Genomic DNA, 24067 nt, shown 5'->3' with positions numbered 1-24067 from the left:
GTGGTGCCAGCTCTGCATCATGGGCCTTGATGCACAGTGACACTTGGTGTCTGTTGAATGAATGAAAAGCACGACCGCTTGGAAGCTGTCAGCCTGCAGGCTCATCTGCATCCGAATGACGAGCGTTATTGTTATAGTTTATTGGCCTTCCAGGACATCCTACAGGGGCTTGCTCGGGAGAACTTTGGGGAGTCATTTGGCTCTCTGACCCTGAGTCATCTGTCGTCAGGGGGTCCTGACACCTCATGGATTCTGGGAGCGTGTGTCTAGTACCTCCTCAGTACCAAGCCCTTTGTTGGGGCAAGAAAGATGAATCAGGCAGGCCCAGAAGGATCCCCCAGGCTGGGGATGGGTGTGGGGGGACGAGGTTAGCCAACAGTGATAGCCCAGCCTGCTCAGTGCTGTGGGAGACCCAGCCCGAGTGACAAGGAGCACCCAGCACCCTGCTAAAGACAGGGGCCCTGTGGGAGGCCTCTTGGAGGATGTGAGCTGATGGATAAGGGTGAGTGGAGCTGCAGTGGGCTCATACAGAAGGCAGGAAGGGAGCCCCACTTGGGTGGAACTGCCCAAGGGGTGCAGGCTGGGGGTGGTGAGAGATTTGGCCTGTGCACCCGCAGGGCCTGGCCTGGAGGGGCCCCAGAGCCCCGAGTTCTGAATGCACGCTTCTTCCAGGGTTCCCAGGACAGCCCCCGTTTGAGGACCACGAGGTGCTTTTGCGATCATCTTTGGGCAGGTGAGGGCTGCTAGGCTGTGACTTCCGGGAGGTTCCCACAAAGTCTTTCTGGCTCGGACAGTCTTATTTTTGGAGCGGGCAGCGGGGAGAGAATGCAGAAACCCTCCAGCCTCGAGTCATCTGTGCTCTGCTGCAGCAACTGAAACAAGCATTTGATGACGATTAGGACTGAATGTTCCTGTTTTTAAAACATTTCCCAGGAAAAGCAAATGTTTGAAAGTTAAACATTTTGGCTATTAGGATGGAACAGAAGAAAGATCGCATTTTCCTTTTAAATATGGGCTCCTGTGTTGAGTCATGAATCCAGAACCTTCTCTTGCAGGGCCAGCGCCAGCCAGCCTGGCGGGACGTGGTCTCTCCCATAGGGGCGCTCTTAGCAGTGAGCCGCTGTGTGACTCTGGGGAGGTGACCCGACCTCTCTGAGCCTTTTTTCCTCTCTGGCTTTCCAGCTAGCATTTATGGAAGGTCTGGTAGGTCACAGCATTTGATCCTTTTAACAGCCCCGTAATATAATGATAAAAATGCCTAACATTTTTGAGCCCTGTTCCAGGTACTGAATTGTTATAAGAACCTTGGGGAAGACCGTGCACATCCTTATTTTACAGATGAGGACTCTGAGTCTCGGAGAAAATGAGGCTCTCCCTCCAGGCCAGACAGCTGGCAGGAGGTGGAGATGGGACTCAGCTCCACAGTTTGGAACCCCTGCCCTCTGCTAAACTGCCTCTCCTCTGGGAGATGGGGATACCGGCCCTGCCTCCTGGGGGTGTCTGGAAACCTATCACGGTGCCGACACAGGGAAATGTTCAACACAGGGCAGCAAAAAAAAAAAAAAAAAAAAGAACATATTACAAATTCTGCAGGTACATTGCATGCATCGTGTTTCTGTAACTCAGCCCTGGCCAGAGGACTGAACCTCGAACTCCAGACCTCTCCCACCTGTCCAGGCCACACCAGATGCCCCCTGTTCCTCACGTTGCTGGCCCGCAGCCTCCCTGCATGCTTGGCCTTGTGACTCCCTCGCTCGTCCCCATGTTATTCTAGACCGTGCACCGTAGAAGGAGTGTGTTAAATGTGAATCTCCCAGACATCCGGCAAGTGTTTAAACACAGAACTGTCAAAGACGTACTAAAAATGCAATCAGAGATCGTTATGCCAGCTCTTTATTCCATCCCCCTCCGCTGTGTTCGGCGAGATGGGAATGGGCAGAAGAAGCCGTAAGTGGGCATTTTCCTGATTGTCACTGCGTTTAGAGAACCCTAAAACTCTGCCGGGCTCAACACGCCGCTCCGGGAACGGCGTGGATGATGGAGACGCTTGCACATATCTTGTTGAATTTAACAGATTATGCAGTTTGGAGGCAGCACTTTCTGTTAAATGGGATGGGTAAGTGTTAGCGATAAAGAATCGTAACCTTTTGGAAGGAGATTAATCTTGGAAGCACAAGTAGCAGAGATTTCCTTCTGAGTCCCTCTTTGTTTCCCTGTGGCATTGTATACACTTGCTGGCATATGGAGTCTATACGTGGATGTGTGTCTCTTTGTATATGTCTGGTAAGTGGAATGTTAAAGCACGACTGCCATCCTCTAGTGCTCTGCTGATAAATGCCTAATGGGCTTTTAACCACCAAGAAATCCATGGTTAGCAAATGCCAGTATCTCAGATAATCTGGCTGAGAGGAAGGAAGCATTTTGGGAAGACAGCTTGGACGCCATTATGCAGAATAAAAATGCATAACAATTTCCAGTGGTTCTAAAAAGCAAGGGAAGGCAGGGGTGTTATTGACATCATGGCCCGTCTGCTCCCGTGAGATGCTGGGAGAGAAGCATCCGAGCCCACCCATCAGTGCCCACCTGCTCGGCCTCCAGTTGCTCGAGTCCCTGCCCCAGTCTTCCCAGATGTCCTCAGATCTTTCCAGTCCCCGACTGTCCTGCTAGAGGCTGGTGTGGTCTTTGTTCAGGCTCCCTTCCCTACTCCCTTGGGCAGAGGCCAGGGTTTGAGTCCCAGCTCTCCACTGACTTGCTGTGTGACCCCAGGCAAGTTCCTTGCCCCCTCTGAGCTTCAGTCTCCTCCTCTGCCTAATGGGTGGCTGGGATTGGATGCTCTGCGGACCCCTTCTGGCACTGACTTGGGACTGTGTCTTGTTTATCACTCTGTGCCCAGGCTCTGGGATGTGACACATTTTCAGTCAGAGCTGGTGGAGAGCTCACCAGGGCTGGTTTTATTTTTTATTTTATTTTTTTTTGACAGGGTCCAGCATCAGAGAAGAAAGTGAGTTTCATGGCTGATAGGGTTTTGGGGTGGGATGGCTGAATTTCTTAGCTTTGGTAGGGCTGATGTGGGGAAGTGGGTAATGAAAGGCATTTGAATCCACCTGCTGCTTCTCTGAGCTTTACCTGAATCAGCACACCTGAGCTGCTGCCCGCTGTGCCCCGTGCAGGTGGGTCCTTCAGACAGTTGCCTTGCTTCCTGCATCCAGGTGTCGGGTCTGTCCTCGGTCCACAGGGCGATAGTACATTCTAGTCTCCAAGGTTGATGCTGAATAGTTTCTTTTCACACCTGATCTGCAGGGCACCCCCTCCCCCAGGATTCAGGTGTTTCCTGGCACCTGTCAGGATGCATACTTCCATCTGGGTGCTGGGACAGCTCCATGTCAACCCTCTTACCTGCAAGGGCAGCCGCAGGAAGGGGCAATGGGGACATTAGTGCCCACTGTGGGCAGGCCTTGGGTGGAAGACTTTGTATTCATCTCATGTTTCCCCACAAAGACCCAGCAAATCAATCCATTGGTTGGGGTCCCTAAAACATTCCCCTCACTAACTGCCTAAATACAGGGTGGGGAAGATGAAGCTAAGCACCAGAGTCTGTAATGACTGGTTAGGAATTGTAGCCATGATCAGCTTGGTAAGAGCTGCAGGAAGCTGTGAGCACTGGCAGGTGTGTGCAGCCTTAGGCTGGAACAACAGAGGAGGCAGCCCCAGGAAAGAGGAGGGGAGTTTCCACTCCATGCCGTGCTGGTCAGGCCACACCAGAGCCTTAGTTCTGGCTCCTCCGACTCCATCCCCATCTGTAAAACAGCAGGTCCAGTTGGACAGTCAGGATTGTGGATGAGGGAGGTGAATCTGAAAAGCAGGTGGCCAGAGACCATTAGAGGAGTGGGGGGGATCCAGGGAGACAGAGGTCGGTCGGTGTAAAAGAGGTAGGTAGAGCTGTCTAATGATGGATTGGCTGATTAAAAATGCATCCATCCATCCACCCATCCATCCATCCATCTATCCACCCACCCATCCATCCATCCACCCATCCATCCATCCATCTATCCACCCACCCATCCAACCATCCATCCACCCATCTATCCATCCATCCATCCATCCATCCACCCATCCATCCATCCAACCATCCATTCCACCCATCCACCCATCCATCCATCCATCCATCCCCCCACCCACTCACTCACCCACCCATCCACCTACTCCACCCATCCATTCCCCTCTCCATCCATCCATCCATCCACCCACTCACCCATTCTTCCATCCATCCACCCATCCCTGCATCCATTCATTTATCCCCCATCCATCCATCCACCTATCCATCCATCCATCCATCCACCCATCCACCCATCCATCCATTCCCCTCTCCATCCATCCATCTATCCATCCACCCACTCACCCATCCATACATCCATCCATCCATCCATCCATCCATTCGTTCCCCTGTCCATCCATCCATCCATCCATCCATCCATCCATCTCCCTCTCCATCCATCTATCCATCCACTCACTCACCTATCCATCCATCCATCCATCCACCTATCCACCCATCCATCCATCCCCCTCTCCATCCATCCATCTGTCCATCCACCCACTCATCCATCCATCCATCTGTCCATCCATCCATCCATCTGTCCATCCATCCATCCATCTACCTGTCTATCCATCCACTGAGTGGCAGTGTGGCATGATGGCTTGGAGTGCTGGCTCAGCATGGGGCAGATGAAGCCAGCCTACAGGGCCTATCAAATGGCTGTTGCCCTCTGTGGTTGTTGATTACTTTATTATTGATTAGTGTAACACTGGCAACACCTATAGCCTTGGTTTCCCCAGATGTAAAATGGGGATAATAATTCCCCAAGTCCCAGTGAATACCCAGTCCTCCAGCTCTGAGGGCTGTTGGTGCCAGGTGGTTTCTGTATTCACAGACAGATATGCCCTCTGCCTCCAAGCCACCTGGCACCCACCTTGTTGAGAAAGACCAGAAAATATTTGAGGTGTCATGCCAGCATGCTGGCTTTAGGTTCAGGAGCCAGTCCTTGTCCTCTTGGAGAGAAGACTTAATTGCCCTCCTCTGCTGAGGAGGGAGGAACAGGGCAGAACTGTCAGCCTCCTGGATGTCACTCTCCCTTGCCCCCTCCCCAGGGAGTTGGGAGCCGCAGAAATAAATGAAACTGTTCAGTCAGAGTAAGCTAATTTGCTTAAGTAACACCCCCAGCCAGAGACCACATCCATCCACTGTGCCGGCTTTTGCTCCCCCCAGCTTGGGCGGCGCTGGGAGAAGGATGGATGGGTGCTGTGAGGTGGAAACGAATCAGAGCTGAAAGCTGAAGGCAGACGGCAGCGGCCACCCCTCCCCCAGCCCCAGCCCAGGTGGGCTCTTGCCATCCTTCCCCCTCCCCCTGCTGTAGGATATGAGGAAGAGCTCGATGTGGGGTCCCACGCTGACTCCGTGGTCTTGTGGCCTCAGAGGGGCCAGAGTTCCTGTCCCAGGGAGAGGGGTCAGCAGGACCTGGCACCCCCCACTCATCTGCTGTGGGACCAGGGCAGGTTTCCTGACCCCTGACCCTCATTTTCCTCCACGACAAAAACTGCAAAGCAGAGATAAGGAGCCCTAACCCTGGAAGGTTCTGTGGGTTTGAGATCCCAGACCTCCACCCCGGTGGCCGGCTTGACGATGGGGTGCAGGAAGTGGCGGGCGTCACTGCCATGTGTCGCGTGGCCCTGCTGCGGCTGCTCGGGTCGGCGCAGACGGCCTCCCTCCCCAGCACAGTCTGAATGTTGCGGTCGAGTGGCGCTCAGCTCCTGGTGGCACTGGGGTCCTGTTGGTGGCTTCCTTCGCCTGACTTCTGCTGGGACCTGCTGGGGATGGGGACAGGTGAAGAAGACAGCTGCTAGGGCAAGAAGCAGACGGCTCAGCACCCCTGAGCCAGGCCCGATGGGGCAGCTGTGATGACGGCAGTGGGGTAGGGAGGTGGGGAGGTGGAAGGGGCTGGGGAGCTCGTCCCCAAGGTCTAATTGGGAGGGGGCACCAGGTCTGTTCCCTCAGGCCTCCAAGGACTGCGGCAGGGGTCACAAACCCACATGCCTCCAGAGGAAGTGGGCTGGGTGTGAGGCAGTAGGGGCAGGTGGGGACTAGGGCAAAGAGGATGTTCATGTCCTGTCCATGGGGGGATGCATACTCAGCACTTCATTAATGGGCTAGGATTTTGAGATTAAAAAATTTATTAATTTTTAGAAAACAGAAGAGCATTTAATTGAGAGTCGTTCAGAATTTTAATGTTGGCAACAAATTCAAATTTTAAAAGAAGTTGTGCCAAACAAAATATGTCTGTGGGTAGGTCTGGCCTGCAAGCTTCTAGCTTGCAAACTCTGGTCCAGGAAAGCTGTCATATTTTTGGACATCAAAAGTTTTGGTATCTTTTTTTCCCCATTTATCATCTTCTGTAATCCCAGAACAATCTTGTGAGGTAGGTGTTACGGTTCCCGTTTTACAGTTGGGGAAACCGAGGCATAGGGAGGTTATGTTGCAGAGAGCTGGGTCTGGGACCCTGACCTGTCAGAGCCTAGAGCCCACAGCCTGTCATTGTCCCCTTCCTGCCTCCTGGATGGGATAATCACCAAAGAAGAGACAGCACTGTTTTCTCAACCTGCCAAGAAGTCTGGGGTAGCTGAGTCAGGGATGACCAGATTGTGGTTTTCTGCCTGTTTTGCAGAAAACTTCTTTCTCACCACTGGGCTCCCTGTACCCACCCTCAGCAGCAGGGTTGGCAGTTAGGTGGGCATCTAATAGTCCCTTGCTATGGCCATAGAGCAAGCAGCCAGACAGAATGGATGGGTCCCAGCAGGGAGGGGGCGAAGTCTCTAATTGGGTTCCACTCTTCCATTCTATTGCAATTAGGATACAATAATAGTTGCAGTTACAGTACACGGAATTTTATTGTATTGCATGCCATAAAAGTTGCCCTGTTGTTTCCTGGAGCTTCTTCCTAGAATGCTTAATGGGAGCTGAGACTGAGCGCACGTCTGTTATATCTAACCCAGCGTTTTGGCATCAGGTTCCAATACGGCAAATAATCAGAATTTGAAGCAGAGGCATTCCTGGGATTTGGTTCACTTCGTGCTCAAGGGTGGAAATGGCTTTGCTGTCCCTGGACTGTCATGCTAGCCCCAGGGAGCCAGATGTGGTGCCCGTGCCACTGGCTCTTTCCCCTGGAAGGATGAGGGGTTTGGTGGAGTCCGGGGCCCAGAGCAGGTCTGCAGCCTGGGCAGGGGCACTCACCAGGGGCATCCACTTTATCAGTGAGGAAACTGAGGCTCAGAGAGGTTAAGATGCTTGCCTGGGGTCAAACGGGACAAGGGTGGAGCGGGATTCAAACCAGGTTAGCTGGCTCCAAAGCCTAGGTACTTTGCCCCAAATAGGTGACCTTGTGGAGGTCATGATACACAAGAACAGGAAAAATGCACAGTGAAGGTTGCATCTCTGTGACATGGAGCTTGAAGGCTGGGGCACCCTGGAGAGATTCCCCAGGGACTACCCCCTCCCACCAGGTGTCTTCCCACTGGCCACACCCCAGCTCCCGGAGACTCAGTTTCCACATCTGCAGGGTGGGATGAGAGCAGAGCTCTGCAGCTGGCACATGAGGGGCCCCCACGTGCACCGTCCAGGAGCCCCTTGGAACCATTCAACCAGCAGTTGACTCCCGACGAATTCAGGGATGAAAGCTGTGACGTTCTTGCTGAAACAGATGCGTTAGAAAAGTTTAGTGTCTCAGATATCAGTGTTCAAGCCATTTTGATGTTCCGTTCAGTGGCTCAGGCCAATGGGCCACTTTGAACATTTCATTTTTCATCTAAATTGGGGTCCCTGGATTCTGTCACGACTCTCCAGGCCCACTGTGGCCCAGCCACTGCGGCTGATGGGGGTGGGGAGTCCTGGGCCCAAGTTGGGGTCAGGCTGGCTCTCACGGTGGGGAGCAGGGGGCAGGGGACAGGGCAGCTGGTGGTTTTCTGAGTCCCAGGGGCTGCGGGAGCCTTGGGCTTGCAGAGGATGGCCTGGTGGGCAAGTGGGTGGCTGTCGAAACCCCCGGCCAGTTCACTGGGAGGCAGTGCACACACCTGCTCAGGACACCTGCTAAGTAGGGCCCCAGAGAAAGAAAGGAGAAAAGGCACGGCTTAAAAGAGGTCCCCAGGGTTTTGCCAACAGCAAAACCAGAATGACGCTATCATCAGGTCACTGTGTGGTGTACATATCCATTTTTTTCTGAGTCCATGTAGGCTGTTCTGGTTTTGCATGGCATGCAATTGGGGTGTGGGCATATTGTAATCCAAAGCCTCCAACGGGGCCCTGCAAAGATCTTGCAGTTCCCATTGGAGATGACAGAGTCTGGACATCTGGGGGTTTGGGGGTCCCGGAGAGTGAGGCTGGGGGTAGCAAGGGCTGGGGGAGGCTCCCATCCTAGGGAAGCATAGGATAGAACCAAAGAATGGAGGCAGAGGGGCCTATAGCTCCAAGGGTCCCAGGGACGCTGGCCTGCGGGGGCATGACCCTGCGTGCCCCACCCCCCCCCACGGCCTCAGCTGGGGCTCGGCGGGCAGGGCTGTGGGGACGTGACTGGGCTGCTGCGCCCCCAAACTGAGGGCACAGGGGGATGGGTAGTGGGGACACAGTCCCGCCCTCCCACCTGCCACCCCCCTCTTGGCTGTGCCGCGGCTTCAGGCAGGGCCGACAGTGGCCCACTGTGTGTCCATTTGTCTGTCTGGCCTGCAGGCAGCCTGCCCTATGAGTACAAGATCGTGATCGCTGGCAACCACGAGCTGACCTTTGACCAGGAGTTCATGGCCGACCTCATCAAGCAGGACTTTTACTACTTCCCCTCCGTGTCCAAGCTGAAGCCGGAGAACTACGAGAATGTGCAGTCGCTGCTGACCAACTGCCTCTACCTCCAGGACTCGGAAGTCACTGTGCGGGGCTTCAGAATCTACGGCTCCCCGTGGTGAGTGCCTCAAGGGGCTGTGGGAGCCCCGGTTCCCGCCCCCTTCCCCTCTGTGTGACCCCAGGCAGGTCACTGCAGCTCTGAGCCTCAATTTCCCTGAATCTAACTGGAGAGCAGTGATACCAGCTGTATCCTCCACGCCATACTTTTGCACACACACAGGTACTGCTATTTTCCCCATTTTACAGGTGAGAGAACTGAGGCACAGAGAGGGTGAGGACCTTGCCTAAGGTCACACAGCCAGGAAGGAGCAGAGCTGGCCTTCAAACCCAGGCCTTCTGGCTCTGAAACTCTGCTTTCACCATTTTTGTATGGTGCTAGGAATCTTTCCCCCCTGCCTGCACCCCAACAACAAAAAAGGTGCATGGGCAGGGGAGGGGGCAGATGATTGGCTCGACTGAGGAAAGGCAGTTGGAATTTTCATGGAAGGCCCCAAAGGTGGTTTGCCGTTTGGGAACGGCAGCCACTGAACGCAAGGACAGGGTGAGACCTGTTCCCTGCTGGCAGCATAGGAGCCAGGCCTCGTGCCTGCACCCACCTGGCCAGGTGGCTGTGCAGGTGAGGGGCTTGCTGCTGGCATGCACCTGTGGGGCAGTTGTGTCTGAAGACAAGCTGTAGGGTGAGTAGCTCTGGTGGGGGTCCTTTGAGGAGGCAGGGGGCACTATGTGTGGAGCCCCCCATGAGGGGGTCTGGGGTGGGGGTAAAGACCCTGATCCTGAGAGGGGTGTTTCGTCCCCGTGGCTCTGCCGGGGCTGCGCCTCCTTCCGGGGCATGGCCACCAACTGGTGACTGCAGCGGCTGCCACTGTGTCTCCGCCGGTGCTGTGGGTTGGTGGCCGAGGGAGCAAGATGCAGGTGGGGTTCTGAGATGATGGGGCCCCCGTGCCTGCGCAGATGCCCTCAGCTTGGCGACACCAGGGCCATTTGCTCCAGAGACTCACCCAGGCCACAGAATGTAAACACTGTGCTCTCCTATCCCGGAAGCACAGCAGATTCATTCATTCATTCATTCATTCACTTGGTCATTCATTACAAAGGGCATTTGTTCAGACTGCTAGTCACCTGGTAAAGGAGGTATATAGATGTAGCGTGACGCCTGGCACACACAGGTGCTCAGTAACCGTTGTCTTCTCTCCCCCTTGCCTCATGAATTCTAAGTTCCCTAATAAAAAGGTTACTGGTAATCCAACCAACCAGAAGTAGTGACTGTTTAGGTTTTGGTATTTTTTTCTGCATTTTTTTTCCTGTCAGTCCATCTGTTTGTCCACATTCATCCCTATCTATCTTTCTGTCTCTCTGTCTATCCATCTACCCATCCATCATCTGTATAACATACAACTAGACCAATGCTGGGTACACATGAAGTTTTACATTCTGTTTTTAAAGCTAATATTGCACCATGAGAATTTTCTAAACATTAAGTATTATCATTAAAAAAAACGTGCCAAGTTAATGACTGAAAACAGTATATCTTACCCCTTCACACCATGATATGTTTTTAGTTAGAATATACCAAAGTACACAATTCCTAAGTGTGTGCAGCTCAGTCAGTTGCCACAAAGTGAAATAAACCAGCCTCCTGGAAGATCTCTTGCCCCCTCCCAGTCACTGCCCACTCCCCTCTCCCCCACCCTCAAGGTGGCCACTGTCCCGACTTCTAACAGTTTAGGTTTGTTGGTCTGCTTTTGTGAATCATACGGTGTGGTCTCTCTGCTCGTGAAATTCAGCCGCGTCGTTGTCTATAGCCATAGTTATTCATTCTTGTCGTATGATGGACCACAGTTTACTTGTCTATTCCGTTGTTTGGCTGCCGCCAATCATGCCGCTGCGAAAATTCTCCTACATGTCTTGGGTGGACAGGCCTGCTGGATTGGAATTGCTGAACGTGGGGTCGGTATACATTCGGCTTTCACAGATTTCTCCTCGCAGTTTTCCAGTGGGGTTGTGACCAACCACATATGAGAGCTGTGTCTTATTGTTTTAATTTTAATTCCCCAATTACTGGGGATGTTCAATTTTTTTTTCACTTTGGACATTTATTTTTCTTCCATTTGTGAATTATTTGTTGGTGCCTTTTGGCCAGTGTTCCTTTTTGAGCTCTTTAAATAAAAAACAATACAAGCTGTTGCCATGTTTGTTGCAAATATGTTATTGTAGTTTCTTATTTTTCTTTTAGATTTTGTTCTCTTTTTTGGGGAATTTTAAATTCTTTGATAGTGAAATCTGTCTACCTTTCCCTTGTGATTTTCTCTTACACTTTTATGTGAAGATAATCTTTCCATCTTGAGATCAATTACACATTCCTTCTGGGGTTTTGTTGGAAGTAGTAGTCTCTTATTTATTAATTCTAGAGCAAGATATGAGCTAAGAATCTAAATTCATGGTAGTATCTCTAGCATCATTTGTAAATAGTCAAATAATCCATTTTTCCACATGGTTTTGTGACGATTCTTTTATTTTGTAACACATTTTCAATGCATTATCATTTTAAATATATTATCATGTATTATCTCTCTATTCCTGAATATCATTATTGGAGCTTTGTGTATTAATATGTGATATAGTAAATTCATCCGACTCTTCTTTTTCAAAAATTTCTTAGCTAATTATTAGCCTGTTTATTCTTCCAGAGCTTTAGATTTACTTTGTTAATTTTCCCCCAAACCTTACTGGGATTTTAATTAACATTAGGATAAAACTGTAAATAAATGTTAAAAAAAAGGCATCTTCTCAGTAATGTAGTCTTTCCATCTGGGAGAATGAATCAGCCCCGTATTTATTCCAACTTCATTTTTGTATTTTTTTAGTAAACTTTTACCTATCATTAAAAAAAATTTCCATGTGATTTTCTTTAAGTTATTTTTAAGCAACTGGTAATTCAATGTTGTTTTAACCTAATATGAGTCTTTGTCTTTTAATAGGGGAGATTGTTCCATTTGAATTTATTGTCCTAACTCATATATTTGGGCTTTTCTCATCTTGTTTTATATTTTCTGTACACTTTATTTTTTCTTTTTTACTATATTGATTATGTATGTGTTATCTTTTTTTTTTTTTCTGGGGATTTGGAGGGCAGCCAACCCTTTTAAATTCCACTGGTCATTGTTTTTCAGTTTATCAAAAATATTCTTCAGTTTATATTTCTCTGATTATGAAAGTCTAAAGTTAAATAGTATATTTTAATTCTTCCTCATGTAAATGAAATTAATTTAGCCCAATTTTACTCTTTTCTTCCATTTCTTGACTTATTTTTTTACAATAATCTTAGGCCTTTGACCCCAGATTAATAACAATATAATTATTTTCATATAAGATATTTTCTTTCAAAAATACAATGGACAATTTTTTTAGATTTAATCCCATCCTTAATCATTTTCAGTTATTTCTACCAGTCCTTGTATTTTTGGACATCCTTATTATTGAATTTTAAAAATTTTTTCTTGCTTCTTAACATCTGGGGTATTTCATCAACTAATTTTTAAAGTTTGGAATGCCATGGTATGTTTTGTGAAAATTTGCTTAAATGAAATTGTCTTTCTACTGTTAAAAAGCATGAACAACTTGTCTGGACATAAAATTTTTGCTTCACAGCCTTTTTCCTTCTAAACTCTGTAGATTTTTTTTCCATAATGCTTTGGGATTTACTACTGGTAGGAGAAGAATCTAAGGTCAGCCTGATATTTGTTCTAGTATAGATAACTTGATTATTATTTTTACTTTTATTATTAGGTTTTGCCCTGTGTTGTGTGTGTGTGTTATTTCTTGGATTTTGTAGGTATTTTTCCTTTGTCCCTGTAACTCATAAATGTATCCCTGTAACTCATAAATTTTGCCAAGATGTTTAAGCTTTGGACCGTTCATTAAGTTTTCTGACCATGTGGTGAGCCTTTAACAATCTACATGTTCATCCATGAAATTATTTTCCATTTTATTTCATTAACACTTTTGTCATAGTTTTTTTTTTGCCCCTAGTTTATTTACATTCTGTTTCATCACCTTTTCTAGTCATTTCTGCTTTGTCCTTTAGCTTGGCACCTTGGCATTCTGAGGAGCTTCCTGATTTTGCTCTTCACTTGAGGAATTTTATTTCCTCCAGTGTCAATTCTGTGCTTTACGGCTGCCATTGCTATTTTTAAAAATGTTAATTCTTCTTTCATTTTTAACTCAGGTATAATTTACATGCCAATATAGATTTTCTCTCTGCTATCCTATGGTTAGCGTCCTTATAATACTTCTTTATTTCCCTGACTCCCTTTCCGTCTCGTCTACGGGTCTTTTCATTTCGTCCTGTTATCTCCTTCTGGGTGGGGGTTGTTTCATATGAGTGTTTGGTCAGGGATCAGAGGTGGCAATAGCTAAAACTTAGGAGACTCTTCCCCTGCTCTAGACCCTGTGCTGACCATGCTGTGGACACTCACCCATTCAGTTGTCACATCAACCCATTTTACAGATGAGAAGTGAGGGCAGACGAGTTGAGGTCCCTCAGGTTCTCCGTAATTGTCCTAAGAGTGGATCCTCTCACTCAGTCATTCTTTCAAAACAGGTCCCATCGAGGGTCTTCCATGTTCCAGGGATCGTTCTAGGCTCTGGGGAGAAGCTGCCATCATTTCAGAGGTCCGCACTCCATAGCGTGTTTCCATATTGCCGTGTTCACTCCCTGACAGGGAACGGCTGCTGCTGCCGGCTGCCCATGTGGGGCACCCAGAGCCCCCTTGGAGCCATAGCCCGGGCCCTGGTGGGTGCATGAAGCACCATCTCAAGCTCTGGTTTCCTGCGTATATTCACCAAAGGCCGCCCACCACCGGCAATCTGCCCACAGGTTGATGTCAGCCTTTGATTTTTATCTTCCTAGGAGTTTTCATTTTTCCTGCCTCCCTATGGGTATTTCCATAGGAAATTGGAAAAGATTGCAACAGGGACTGCTAGCCAGGTGACTACTTTATTTTATTTTCCTCTTTTTTAAAATTTCTTTTTATTAGAGAAGTCGTAGGTTAAGGAAAAATCATGCAGAAAGCTCAGAGTTCCTACATAGCCTCCCCCTCCCATACACATAGTTTTCCCTATTATTCACACTTTGCATTAGTGTGGTAACTTTGTTAAAATTGTTACAATGTTACAAACAACAGTATTATAATTATACTATTAACTATAGCCCATTGTTTACAGGAGAGTTCTCTGTGTTGTGCAGTCGAATGGTTTGTTAGAAGAGTCTTTATTATAGTAACATATATACAACCTAAAATTTCCTCTTTTAACCACATTCAAATATATAATTCTGTGGTATTAATTACATTCACCAATACTGTGCTACCGTTAACCACCATCCAATACCAACACTTTTCCATCATCTCAAACTGAAATTTTGTGCTAATTAAACATTAACCCCTCATCCCCTACCCCCATACTGGTCCCTGGTAACCTGTATTCTAGTTTCTGACTTTATGAATGTGCTTATTCTAATACAATATTTATTCTTTTTTGTCTGGCTTATTTCACTCAACATGAGGTCTTTGAGGTTCATCCATGTTGTCGTATGTATCAGGACTCCATTCCTTTTTACTGCTGAATAATATTCCATTGTATGTATCTACCACGTTTTGCTTATCCATTCACTAGCTGATGGACCCTTGGGTTGCTTCCATACTTTGGCAATTGTGGATAATGCCTCTATGAATGTCAGTGTGCAAATATCTGAGTCCCTGCTTTCAGTTCTTTAGGGTATATACCTAGAAGTGGGATTACGGGATCATATGATAGTTCTACACTTAACTTTCTGAGGAGCCACCAAACTGTCTTCCACAGTGGCTGTACCATTTTATATTCCCACCAACAGTGAACCAGTGTCCCTATTTCTCCACATCCTCTCCAACACTTATTTTTCATTTTTTAGTAGTAGCCATTCTAGTGGGTGTGATAAGATATCTCATAGTGGTTTGGATTTGCATTTCCCTAATGGCTAATGATGTTGAGCATCTCTTCATGTGCTTTTTCACTCTGCTCCCTCTGGAACTGGGCCAGGGACTTGCAACAGGAGCACGTGCCAGCTTCCCACTGTGCCAGGGAGGGTTGGGGAGGGGCAGCAAGAGCACTGGGAGGTTCTCTGACCTCGTCTAGAGCTGTGTTTTCTTGATTCAGCACTTGCCCAGTTACTGCAACCCTTTAACTATTTCCCAGAGTTTTGAGGAAGATGGCTCTGCCAGTTTTTCTGTTGTTCAAAGATTCTCTGAGGGAACAGCACCCTGGAATGTCTCATGCTGCCATGTTGGTTGACCAGAAACCACCAGATGGCTTTTTAAATTGGAATCTCAATCCTTTTTTTCTTGGGGGGAAATCCACTTTTGACCACATAGCATGTTCTGTACACACCATTTCAGAGAATGAGCACACACCTCGTCAGGGAATGTGGTTCCACCCCACTCCTCCTGGATTTAAGGGCTGACCAAGGATAGTTTTTCTCAGAGAAAAGTAGTCCAGAAAGAGGCTTTGTATTTCTTAATGATAAACAAGATTAGAGATTATCTCCACAATCCAGATGCCCAGCAAGGAGGAAGAATTTAACTTGGTGTGCACTGTATCATGAAATGTTCCTTCTGCAGTTTGCATTCTCACTGACACCTGACAAAATACCTTTGTTACGTGAATTATGGCTGTGTTCAGTAGCTGGAATGAGTGATCTGCTCCCAATTCTGCGGGAACAATGATTTCTTTATTATATTTCCATGAATGGGGAGTCTTTAGGAAGCAAGGTCAATATGAACAAGCCCAGAGACTTAGATTTTATCTGGACAGAAAAGTGGAATGGAGTGACTTCCAAAGGGGAAGAAAGTGTGAACATTTCTGAATGGTGACTCGGGTGGAAAGCAAAAACCCTGGGATAGAATCCAGGTGTAACCTTGGTCCTGCCACTGAACCTCTCTGGTCCTCCACTTTCTCATCTTTGAAACGGACCCGGACTCACATTTCCTGAGCACCTATTCAGTGTCCAGTGTCGGAAAATGGGCTCTCGTTTCCAGGACCTTGTTTTCACCAACGTATGATCAGTTGTGTTAGTTTCCTATGGCTGCTATAGGAAATTACACAAACCTAGTGGCTTAAAACAACACAGATTTAGTTAGTGTCTTACAGTTCTGGATGTCTGAATCCAAAGTCAACCTCAGTGGGATAAAGTCAACATGTCACAGGGCTGGTTCCTTCTAGAGACTCCAGAGGAGAATCTGTTTCCAGCTTCTTGGACCCTTTTGTGTTCCTTGCTCAGGCTGCACCACCCAGAACTCTGCCTCCATCCTCACATCGTCTTTTCCTCTGTTTGCCACCACATCACCATCTCTCCTTGTCTGACTTCGACCCTCCTGCATCCTATGAGGACCCTTGTGCTGACATTGGGCCCCCCAGATAATCCAGGATAATTTCCCCATCTCAAAGTCCCTTTGCCATATAAGGCAACATTTATAGGTTGCAGGGATCGGGACATGGATATTTAGGGCTATTACTCAACCTGCCACAACTGTGTTTGGAAGATGATGAACCGAGCTGGTCTTCAAGATTCTTTCCAGATGACAGCAATAACCCCTGAGTGGACGCAAGGTGTTAGGGATGGCACAGAATACCCAGACAGAATGGAGCCTCCCGTACATTAATTCTGCTTTCTTTGACCTCTAGAACACTCACCAGGACCCTGCTATGGGCCAAGGTCTGTTTCAGGGACACAGAGATGGCTCAGACTCCAGTGGGGTCCTGCCCTCTAGGAGCTCCCAGTATGAGTAGGGAGGTGATACACAGAGTAGCTGTATTGGGAGAGTGATGCTGATGATACTGGTGATGGTGATGATGGTGATAGTGGTGATGATGATGATGGTTATGGTGCTGATGGTGATGGTGATGATGGTGATGGTGGTGATGATGGTGAAGGTGATGGTGATGGTGATAGTAGTGATGATGGTGATGATGATGGTGATGCTGCTGAGAGTGATGGTGATGATGATGGTGATAGTGGTGATGATTGAGATGATGGTGATGGTGGTGATGGTGATAGTGGTGATGATGTTGATAGTGGTAATGATGGTGATGATGGTGAAGGTGATGGTGATGATGGTGATGGTGATGATGGTAATGATGGTGGTGGTGATAGTGGTCATCATGGTGATGATGATGGTGATGATGATGATGAAGGTGTTGGTGATGATGATGATGGTGATGATGGCAGTGATTGAGATGAAGGTGAGGGTGATGATGGAGGTGGCAGCAAATTATTACTGAGCTGTATTAGTAATCTATACCCTGGGCTAATGGCTCTTTAAGCATTATCTCTTATTATCAGTCCTTTGAGGACAATTTCTAATGCCCATTCTTCAGGTGGACTGACCGATTGGCCCTGGGAGGAGCTTGAGGTGCTAAGTGCTTGCAGGGGGGTGGGCACCACAGGAGGGAGAGACCTCATCTGTTGCAAGCATGGTCAGTAGGGTCAGATGTGTAAGCCGTCAAGGGCCAAGCCAGGGAATTTGGACTGGATCTCTTTGCTCAGTGGTTTCTAACAACCCCTCCTCTCTCCTCCAAGCAAACCTTTATTTTAAAGTTCTATTTTGTAGAGGTTAAGAGCTTAGCTTTGGAACCAAACTGCCTGGGCTTCAATCCTGGCCTCCCCTTGTCCTGGCTGTGTGCCCCTGGGCAAACCACTTAATCACGCCGTGTCTCAGTCTCCTCCTCTGTAAAATGGAGAAACTGTGTGCCTCCTCCAGATGGTGATCACAGAGGTCAGCTGGTTCAGTTCAGCAAGGGGCCTGCAGAGACAAGCTCTTGTTGGTCTGGCTGAGGTCTGGAGGCCGCTCTGCCACTGGGCGCCAAGTCCTGGGCCCTGTCATTGCAGTGGGCCTGAGGCCCAGGTGAGACCGCTGCCAGGCTTGCTGTGTTCTGACTGCTCCATGTGTGAGCTGCCAGTGGCCCCTGCTTTCTCCTTGATCCCCTTATCTGTTCTCCCAGTGGGATGCATGAGCACCTCCCCCCTGCCATGCTGGGCCTGGCATTGGGCTTTGGAGTGGGAGGGGCTGTAGGGTGAAAAAGGGACCCACACTCAGGCGATGGGGTTGGATGTGAGATCCTGCTCCAAGGAAGTATTGGTGAAGTCCAGGAGGGCTCCCTGTCAGAATGGGTATTTGACCTGGGCCCAGAGGAGGCATGAGGTTTCGTTTGGCAGAGGAAGCAGGAAAGACCCATGTTTCTGAGCACCTGTTATGCACCGGGCCCTGGGCCAGCCTGTTCTTAGGCCTGATGTCCTTGCCTGCAGAGGGGGCCTCTCCTTGTCCCAAGTTACAGAAGGGGGAGTGTGGCCCCAAGGGGTGAAACACCCCAGCAGGAAGGGACAGAGCTGGGGAGGAATCTCCACCTGCTTGATTCCTGAGCCCACATATGTTCAGTGTTCTAAAAAGGAGAACTCACAATCAGAGGAACAAATGCAGCCCCAGGCTGTTCTCTGCTTGGCTTGAGGGGTATTTTTTAAAATTAGAAAATCCAGATTTCCAGGTTCTCTTAAGAAGCAGGAGCACACGGCCCATGTGGCAGCCTTGCCTAGGCCGGGGGAGCAGCTGTACATCATCTCATTCGCCACAGTCCCCACCACCCCCTTTTGCCTGTGTATTAATTTCCTGTTGCTGAAATAAATAACAGACTTGGTGGCTTAAAACCACACAAAGTTATCCTCTTGTAGTTCTAGAAGTCAGAAGTCCAAAATCAGCTTCACTGGGCTGAAATCAAGGTGTTGGCAGGGCTGGAGGCTTCTGGAGGCTCTAAGCAGGGAATCCATTCATTGTCCTTTCCAGTTTCTAGAGCTAAATTCCCTGCATTTCTTGGCTCATCGTCCCTTCCTCCATGTTCCAAGCCAGCAGTGTAATAGCTTTACATCTCTCTCTCTCTGCTTCTGTCATCGTGGCTCCTTCTGCTGTGGTCTAACCCTCCATTGCTGTCTTACAAGGATGCAAGTGAATACATTTAGGGTCCTCCAGGGTTATCCAGGAAAATTCCCCATCTCAAGATCCTCAACCCAATCACATCTGCAGTGTCTCTTTTGCAACATAAAGTCACATTCACAGGTCCCAGGAATTAGTGCCTGGTATCTTGGGGGCCGCTGTTCAGCTGCTTTCTCTTAGGACGGGACCCCTTTGCTCACTTACCAACCTGTGGGCCCCGAGCTCATGGAGGAGGAGGGCCTCCCAGGCAGGGGGAACAGCACATGCAAAGGCCCAGAGGCCTGACGTACATGGCATGTTTAAGAACCGCAGAACATTCTGAAGTGGCTGGAGCATGTGGTGTGTGATGGGATGTGGTGTGGGGTGAGGCAGGAGGCCTTGGACACCTCGTCAAAATCCCACTGTGCCGGCTGTGAGCAGATGTCCCTCTTCCCACGTGGCACCCCTGGCTTCTCCTAGTCCCCGAGTGAGGCTGGGAGTGGGTGGTGGGAGCCAGACCTGGGCTCATGCAGGGAAAGTTTCACTAAATTTCAGACTGGCATGAGCTGACTTCCTGAATCTGCTTCCATGGCACCCTGGGATTAGTCCTGGATGGTCTGGCCAGACCCAGCTGCCCACCTTCCCTTCCCTGAGAAGGCACAGCTGTGGCTGGGACTGGGCAGTGGGTGGGAGGGAAGGGACCCTCAAATTCGGGCACCACCACTTTTTAGCTGTGTGACTTTGGGCCAGTGACTTAGCCTCTCTGGTCCCTCTGTAAAATGGGGAGATGATCCTAACCACCTCATAGGCAGTTGTGAGATAAAGGCCTGGTGCAGAGCAAGGCCCTGAGGTCGTCAGTGGTTATTATCTTGGGGCAGCTCCTGGGTGGAGACTGGGGGCACCAGCCCTAGGCCAGCTGATACTTTAGCATCTCCCATGGCAGGCATGGGAATTGCCCCATTTTACAGAAGGGCAAGCAGAGGCCCAGCTGGGAGGGAGCTCTCGAGACTCCTGCTCCTGGGCAGAGGCCATTCCAGAGTCCTTTCATGAACACCTACTATGTGCCTGGCGCAGAACAGCAGCTCCGTGTGTGTCATTTTGATCCTCAGAATGGCCTTTTGGTGCATGCAGGCCTCACTGTCCCCACGGTGTAGAGGAGGACAACGAGGCCTGTGGGGAAAGCCTTGTTCTCACGGCCACATGCTCATCCATCCATTCATTCGAGCACTTACTGTGTGCCAGGCACTGATCGAGACCCTGGGGCCATGGTGGGACCCAGGCCGACGTGGCCCATGCCTTCGTGGAGTGTACATTCTCATGGGAGGCAGACAGTGGACAGTGAATTGCTGGATTGCAGTGAGAGCTGGGAAGGAAAAGCCCTGGGTGCTAAGCAGGTTTTCCTGGGGCAGGTAGGCTTTTCAGGAAGGCCCAATCATTCAAGCAGCTAAGGGGGCTGGGGAAGGGTGTGACAGGCAAGGGAACAGCCCGTGCAAAGGCCAGGAGGCTAGAAAGGCTGTGATTGTTCAGGGAACTGCAGAGCCGAGCGTAGCTCCTAGGAAGGGGTTGCCGAGGAGGCCCAACCAGAACCTGGACCTCGGGGTCCTCAGCTGTCATCCCACCCACCTGTGATTTCCCAGGGCGGCCTCCTCCCACCCGCAGTCGCTTCCCTTGGGAGGAGGGAGCATTTGAGGACCCCCTGTCTCCCCAAGAGAGGTGGGCTTGAGCCCACAGCTCCCCTGCAGGAGGGGTTTCTGGACTTTGCCACCTCTTGGCAGGGTGCAGGGGTGGGGTTAAATCCCACATAGCTGCTGGAGACTGTGCCTGTGGGTGCTGGGTCAGAGGTCACCTGACCTGACCTCCGTCTTCTGACCTCTGAGCCTCGGTGGCACCAGGATCCTCAGTGACACCAGGGCAGAAACCCGCCTGGCATTCCTGACATGGTGAGAGGGCTCCTCAGCCCAGGAGGCAGGTCCCAGCTTGGCTGCTGGGCCAGGGGGTCCCTGGATGAGTCATTAACCCTCCCCGAGCCCTGGGTGCCAGCGACGGGGGGCCGCCGTGAGGACTGTGTGCAGAGAGCTGGCCCGGTGACCACGGCCGTCACCCTGGGCTTCCGGCCCCCAGCAAGTCACCCCTCCCTCTGCACGTAGCCAGGTCATCGTCCCCGACACCCCACCTGGGGCCTCGAAGTGACATGGTGTTCGCAGGTGGCAGGGCTGGGACGTGCTAAGTCCTGGCTCGGGACTGGGTGCTGGAACCTGGGCTCTGACCACCAGCCCTGCCTCTCACCATGTGTGTGCCCTCAGCAAGTCACGTCCCTCCGAGCCTCGGTTTCCCATCTGTGCAAGGGAGCACTGCCCCCCCGGTGCTCCCTTGTGGAGCACTGCCCCAGTGGAGAGAGGAATTGAGCAGCCACTGCAAAGGGATGCACATCCCAAGAATCTCCCGGCCTCACTGAGGTTCTGCCTGGTGTCAGGGGTGGGGGCGTAGGGGTGTGCACCCCCTTCCCAACTGTCTGTTGGGGTTCAGGCTGGACACACTCTGCTCCCCCAGGCTGGCTGCCTGTGCCACCCAGCAGGCAGCTCGTTAGGAGGGTGTGGGTGGCAGAGCTGATTGAGATCATTATTAAATTCAGTTGGTTGGGATTTTCCGTTGCTTTTCCCTGCCCTTAACACATTGGCTCCATGGCTTTAGGAGATGCCGCTCATGGGGGACCATAATTACACCCACAGGCAGGGATCAGAGGTCGAATAAGCCACTATAGCCATGCACAGCCTCAATCTGTAAATGTCTGGGACTTGGTACGTGGGCAAGGCTGTCTCAGGCTAAGGAGCAGACATATTCTGTGTGACCCAGAAGACAGAGCAAGGACACGGAGGAAGTGACTAGAGGGAGGTTCTCATCACCAGGGGGAGGACTACCCCACAGGCAGGAGCCCAGAGGAGAGGTGATAGGGCCTTGCTGAGTGGTGAGCAGCCCGTCATGAGGGGCATGCAAGCAGAGGGCTCTGTGATTAGGTCCAGTGTCCTCCTAGTCCCTTTCGCCCTAGGAGGCCACAGTTCCTTGGCCTGTGGCTGGTGACTCAGGCTGCCCTGTAAGCAGAGGGAACACGGGCGTGCTCTCGGGGGAGTCCTTTGGGTGTTAGACTTGAGAGGGCAGCAGTGTGACCACGCTGGCCTTGCTTTTGGGGATTCTCCAGAGAAGGGTAGGAAGGGGGAGAAAATGCGAACTCATGGTTGCTGCACTTGGCTTTTCTTACAAGCATCACCACTAAGGGGTGCTCGACTGGGAGATTTGTGGGTCAGATTTTGATGATCCCAACTTCCTTGTTCATTCGGCAACAAGCTCCGAGGCCCACCATGGCCCATCGTGTGCTGGGCTCTGTGCAAGGGGCTGGGGGCCCAGAAATGGGTCAGGCCTGGCCCTGCCCTCCAGAGCTCGGGCTGGGGGTGGTGGCAGGGACCCCAGAATGATGACGCCCTGCACTTCCCAAGCCTTTGCCCCCGCCATCCCAGTATGCTCGAGGCCTGGTTGTGCATCCTCATTGCTTCTTGCAGCAGCTCCCCCGTTAGGGACCCTGTCCCCACTTCCATCCCTTGGGACTTAGTGAGCGGCAGAGGGAGAATCACCTTTAGTGTGAGTGTCCCCTGCAGGTTTAGGACATACACCAAAAGTTATTCACTGTGCATCTGAAATTCAAATTTACTGAGGCCCTGGTTTTTATCTGGCGGCCCTAATCTTGAGATATTTTCGTTCCACCTGGTTTTTGAACGTAGTAAAAATGGACTCTGATAACCTGTGTTGGATCGTGTCCACATCTTAAGCTCAATATTCTATTTATATGAGTCTTCCCTGTTGTCATGTGCAGTTGTAATTTGTTCTTTTCTCATTGCTGTATGAATATTCTACAGTTTATTTATTCATTCCACCCAAATTCAACCACCGTGAGTTTGGGGCAAAGGTAACTAATACTGCGTGAACATCTGTGCACCTGTCTTTTAGTGCACGTGCTTGTACGTGCCCCGCACAGGCGTGCACACACACCGGGGATGGAGTGGCCGGGCCGTGGAGGGTGCAGGTCTCCAGCTTTAGCGGAACCATCAGACTGTTTTCCAAAGTGGTAGTGCCTGGTGGGAGCTATGTTCCCTGGTTGGCACCACTTGGTTTTGGAAGACTTTTCCGTTTTAGCCGTTCTGGGGTCCTGGGCTGGTGTCTCAGTGCAGTTTTATTTCACATTCCGCTGATGGCCAATGTGGCTGAGAATCTTTTCCTATGTTTATTGGCCACTTGGATTTCCTCTTACATCAAGTGCCCACTTCATTTGTGCTCTTTGCCAGTCAGCTTGTTCCTAACAGCTTCTCCTTTTCCGAGACCTGCCTTTTCCCTTTCTCACTGGGGTCTTTGGATGAACAGAAGTTCTGGATTTTGGTGTGGTCGAATGTATTAGTGTTTTTTTTGCAGGGCCTGTGCTTTTGTGCCCTAAGAAATCTCCCCCTACCCTGAAGTTCTGAAGATAGTTTCCTCTATTGTCTCCCCAAAGCTTTTGCTGTTTTGCCTTGTACATTTAGGTCTCTGATCCACTAGAATTACGTGTCGAGGGTGTGAGGTAGGGATCCCATTTCAGTTTATGCACATGGACCCCCGCTTGATCAGGCACCAGGTAGAGAAAGTTTGTCCTTCCTTGCTGCCCTGCAAGGCTGTCCCTCCTGGGCTGGAGACAGAGGTCCTGCGTCTGAGCTGTCCGCTCGGCCCGTGCCGGCTGCCCTACCTCCTCCGGCTCTCACTTTCTTTCACGTCTCTTTTCCCTGCTGGGATGTGTGACGCCCCACCAGGGCGGGGGCCTGGATCTCTCTTTGTCGTGAATTAACCCTGGGGCCTGGTGCAGTGTCCTCCTCATCATAAGCAGTAGTTGTTGCACAAATAGATGGATGAAGGGAACCACAGATGATGCTGGCTGTGGGGGCACAGGAAGATTTCAGACCTGGCCTGGCCCTCCTGTGTCTGGATCTTTCCGTGGCCTCGTCCCTGGTCTCCCCCACCCCTGCCCTTGCCTGCCAGACTGGGCAGCTTCCCTGTCACCCCAGGCAAAGGCCGAACACCCCTCCTGCCTGCTGCCCTGGTGCCCTCCCCACCCTGG

The 24067-nt window shown here is 50.3% G+C and overlaps 1 protein-coding gene across 1 annotated transcript in view; it reads left to right on the top strand.

Moving 5' to 3' along the window:
* MPPED1 (metallophosphoesterase domain containing 1) overlaps positions 1-24067 on the top strand; it is a 74342-nt gene that overhangs the window by 33308 nt on the left and 16967 nt on the right. The window contains exon 4 of the mRNA XM_037846564.1: positions 8771-8996. Within this exon, the coding sequence (XP_037702492.1) occupies positions 8771-8996 (226 nt within the window). The remainder of the gene's footprint in view (positions 1-8770; positions 8997-24067) is intronic.

This window comes from Choloepus didactylus, chromosome 8 (genome assembly GCF_015220235.1).
Source record: "Choloepus didactylus isolate mChoDid1 chromosome 8, mChoDid1.pri, whole genome shotgun sequence".
Taxonomy (NCBI): domain Eukaryota; kingdom Metazoa; phylum Chordata; class Mammalia; order Pilosa; family Megalonychidae; genus Choloepus; species Choloepus didactylus.
Note: the sequence above shows the minus strand (reverse complement) of the source record. Positions and strands in the feature narration are given on the sequence as shown.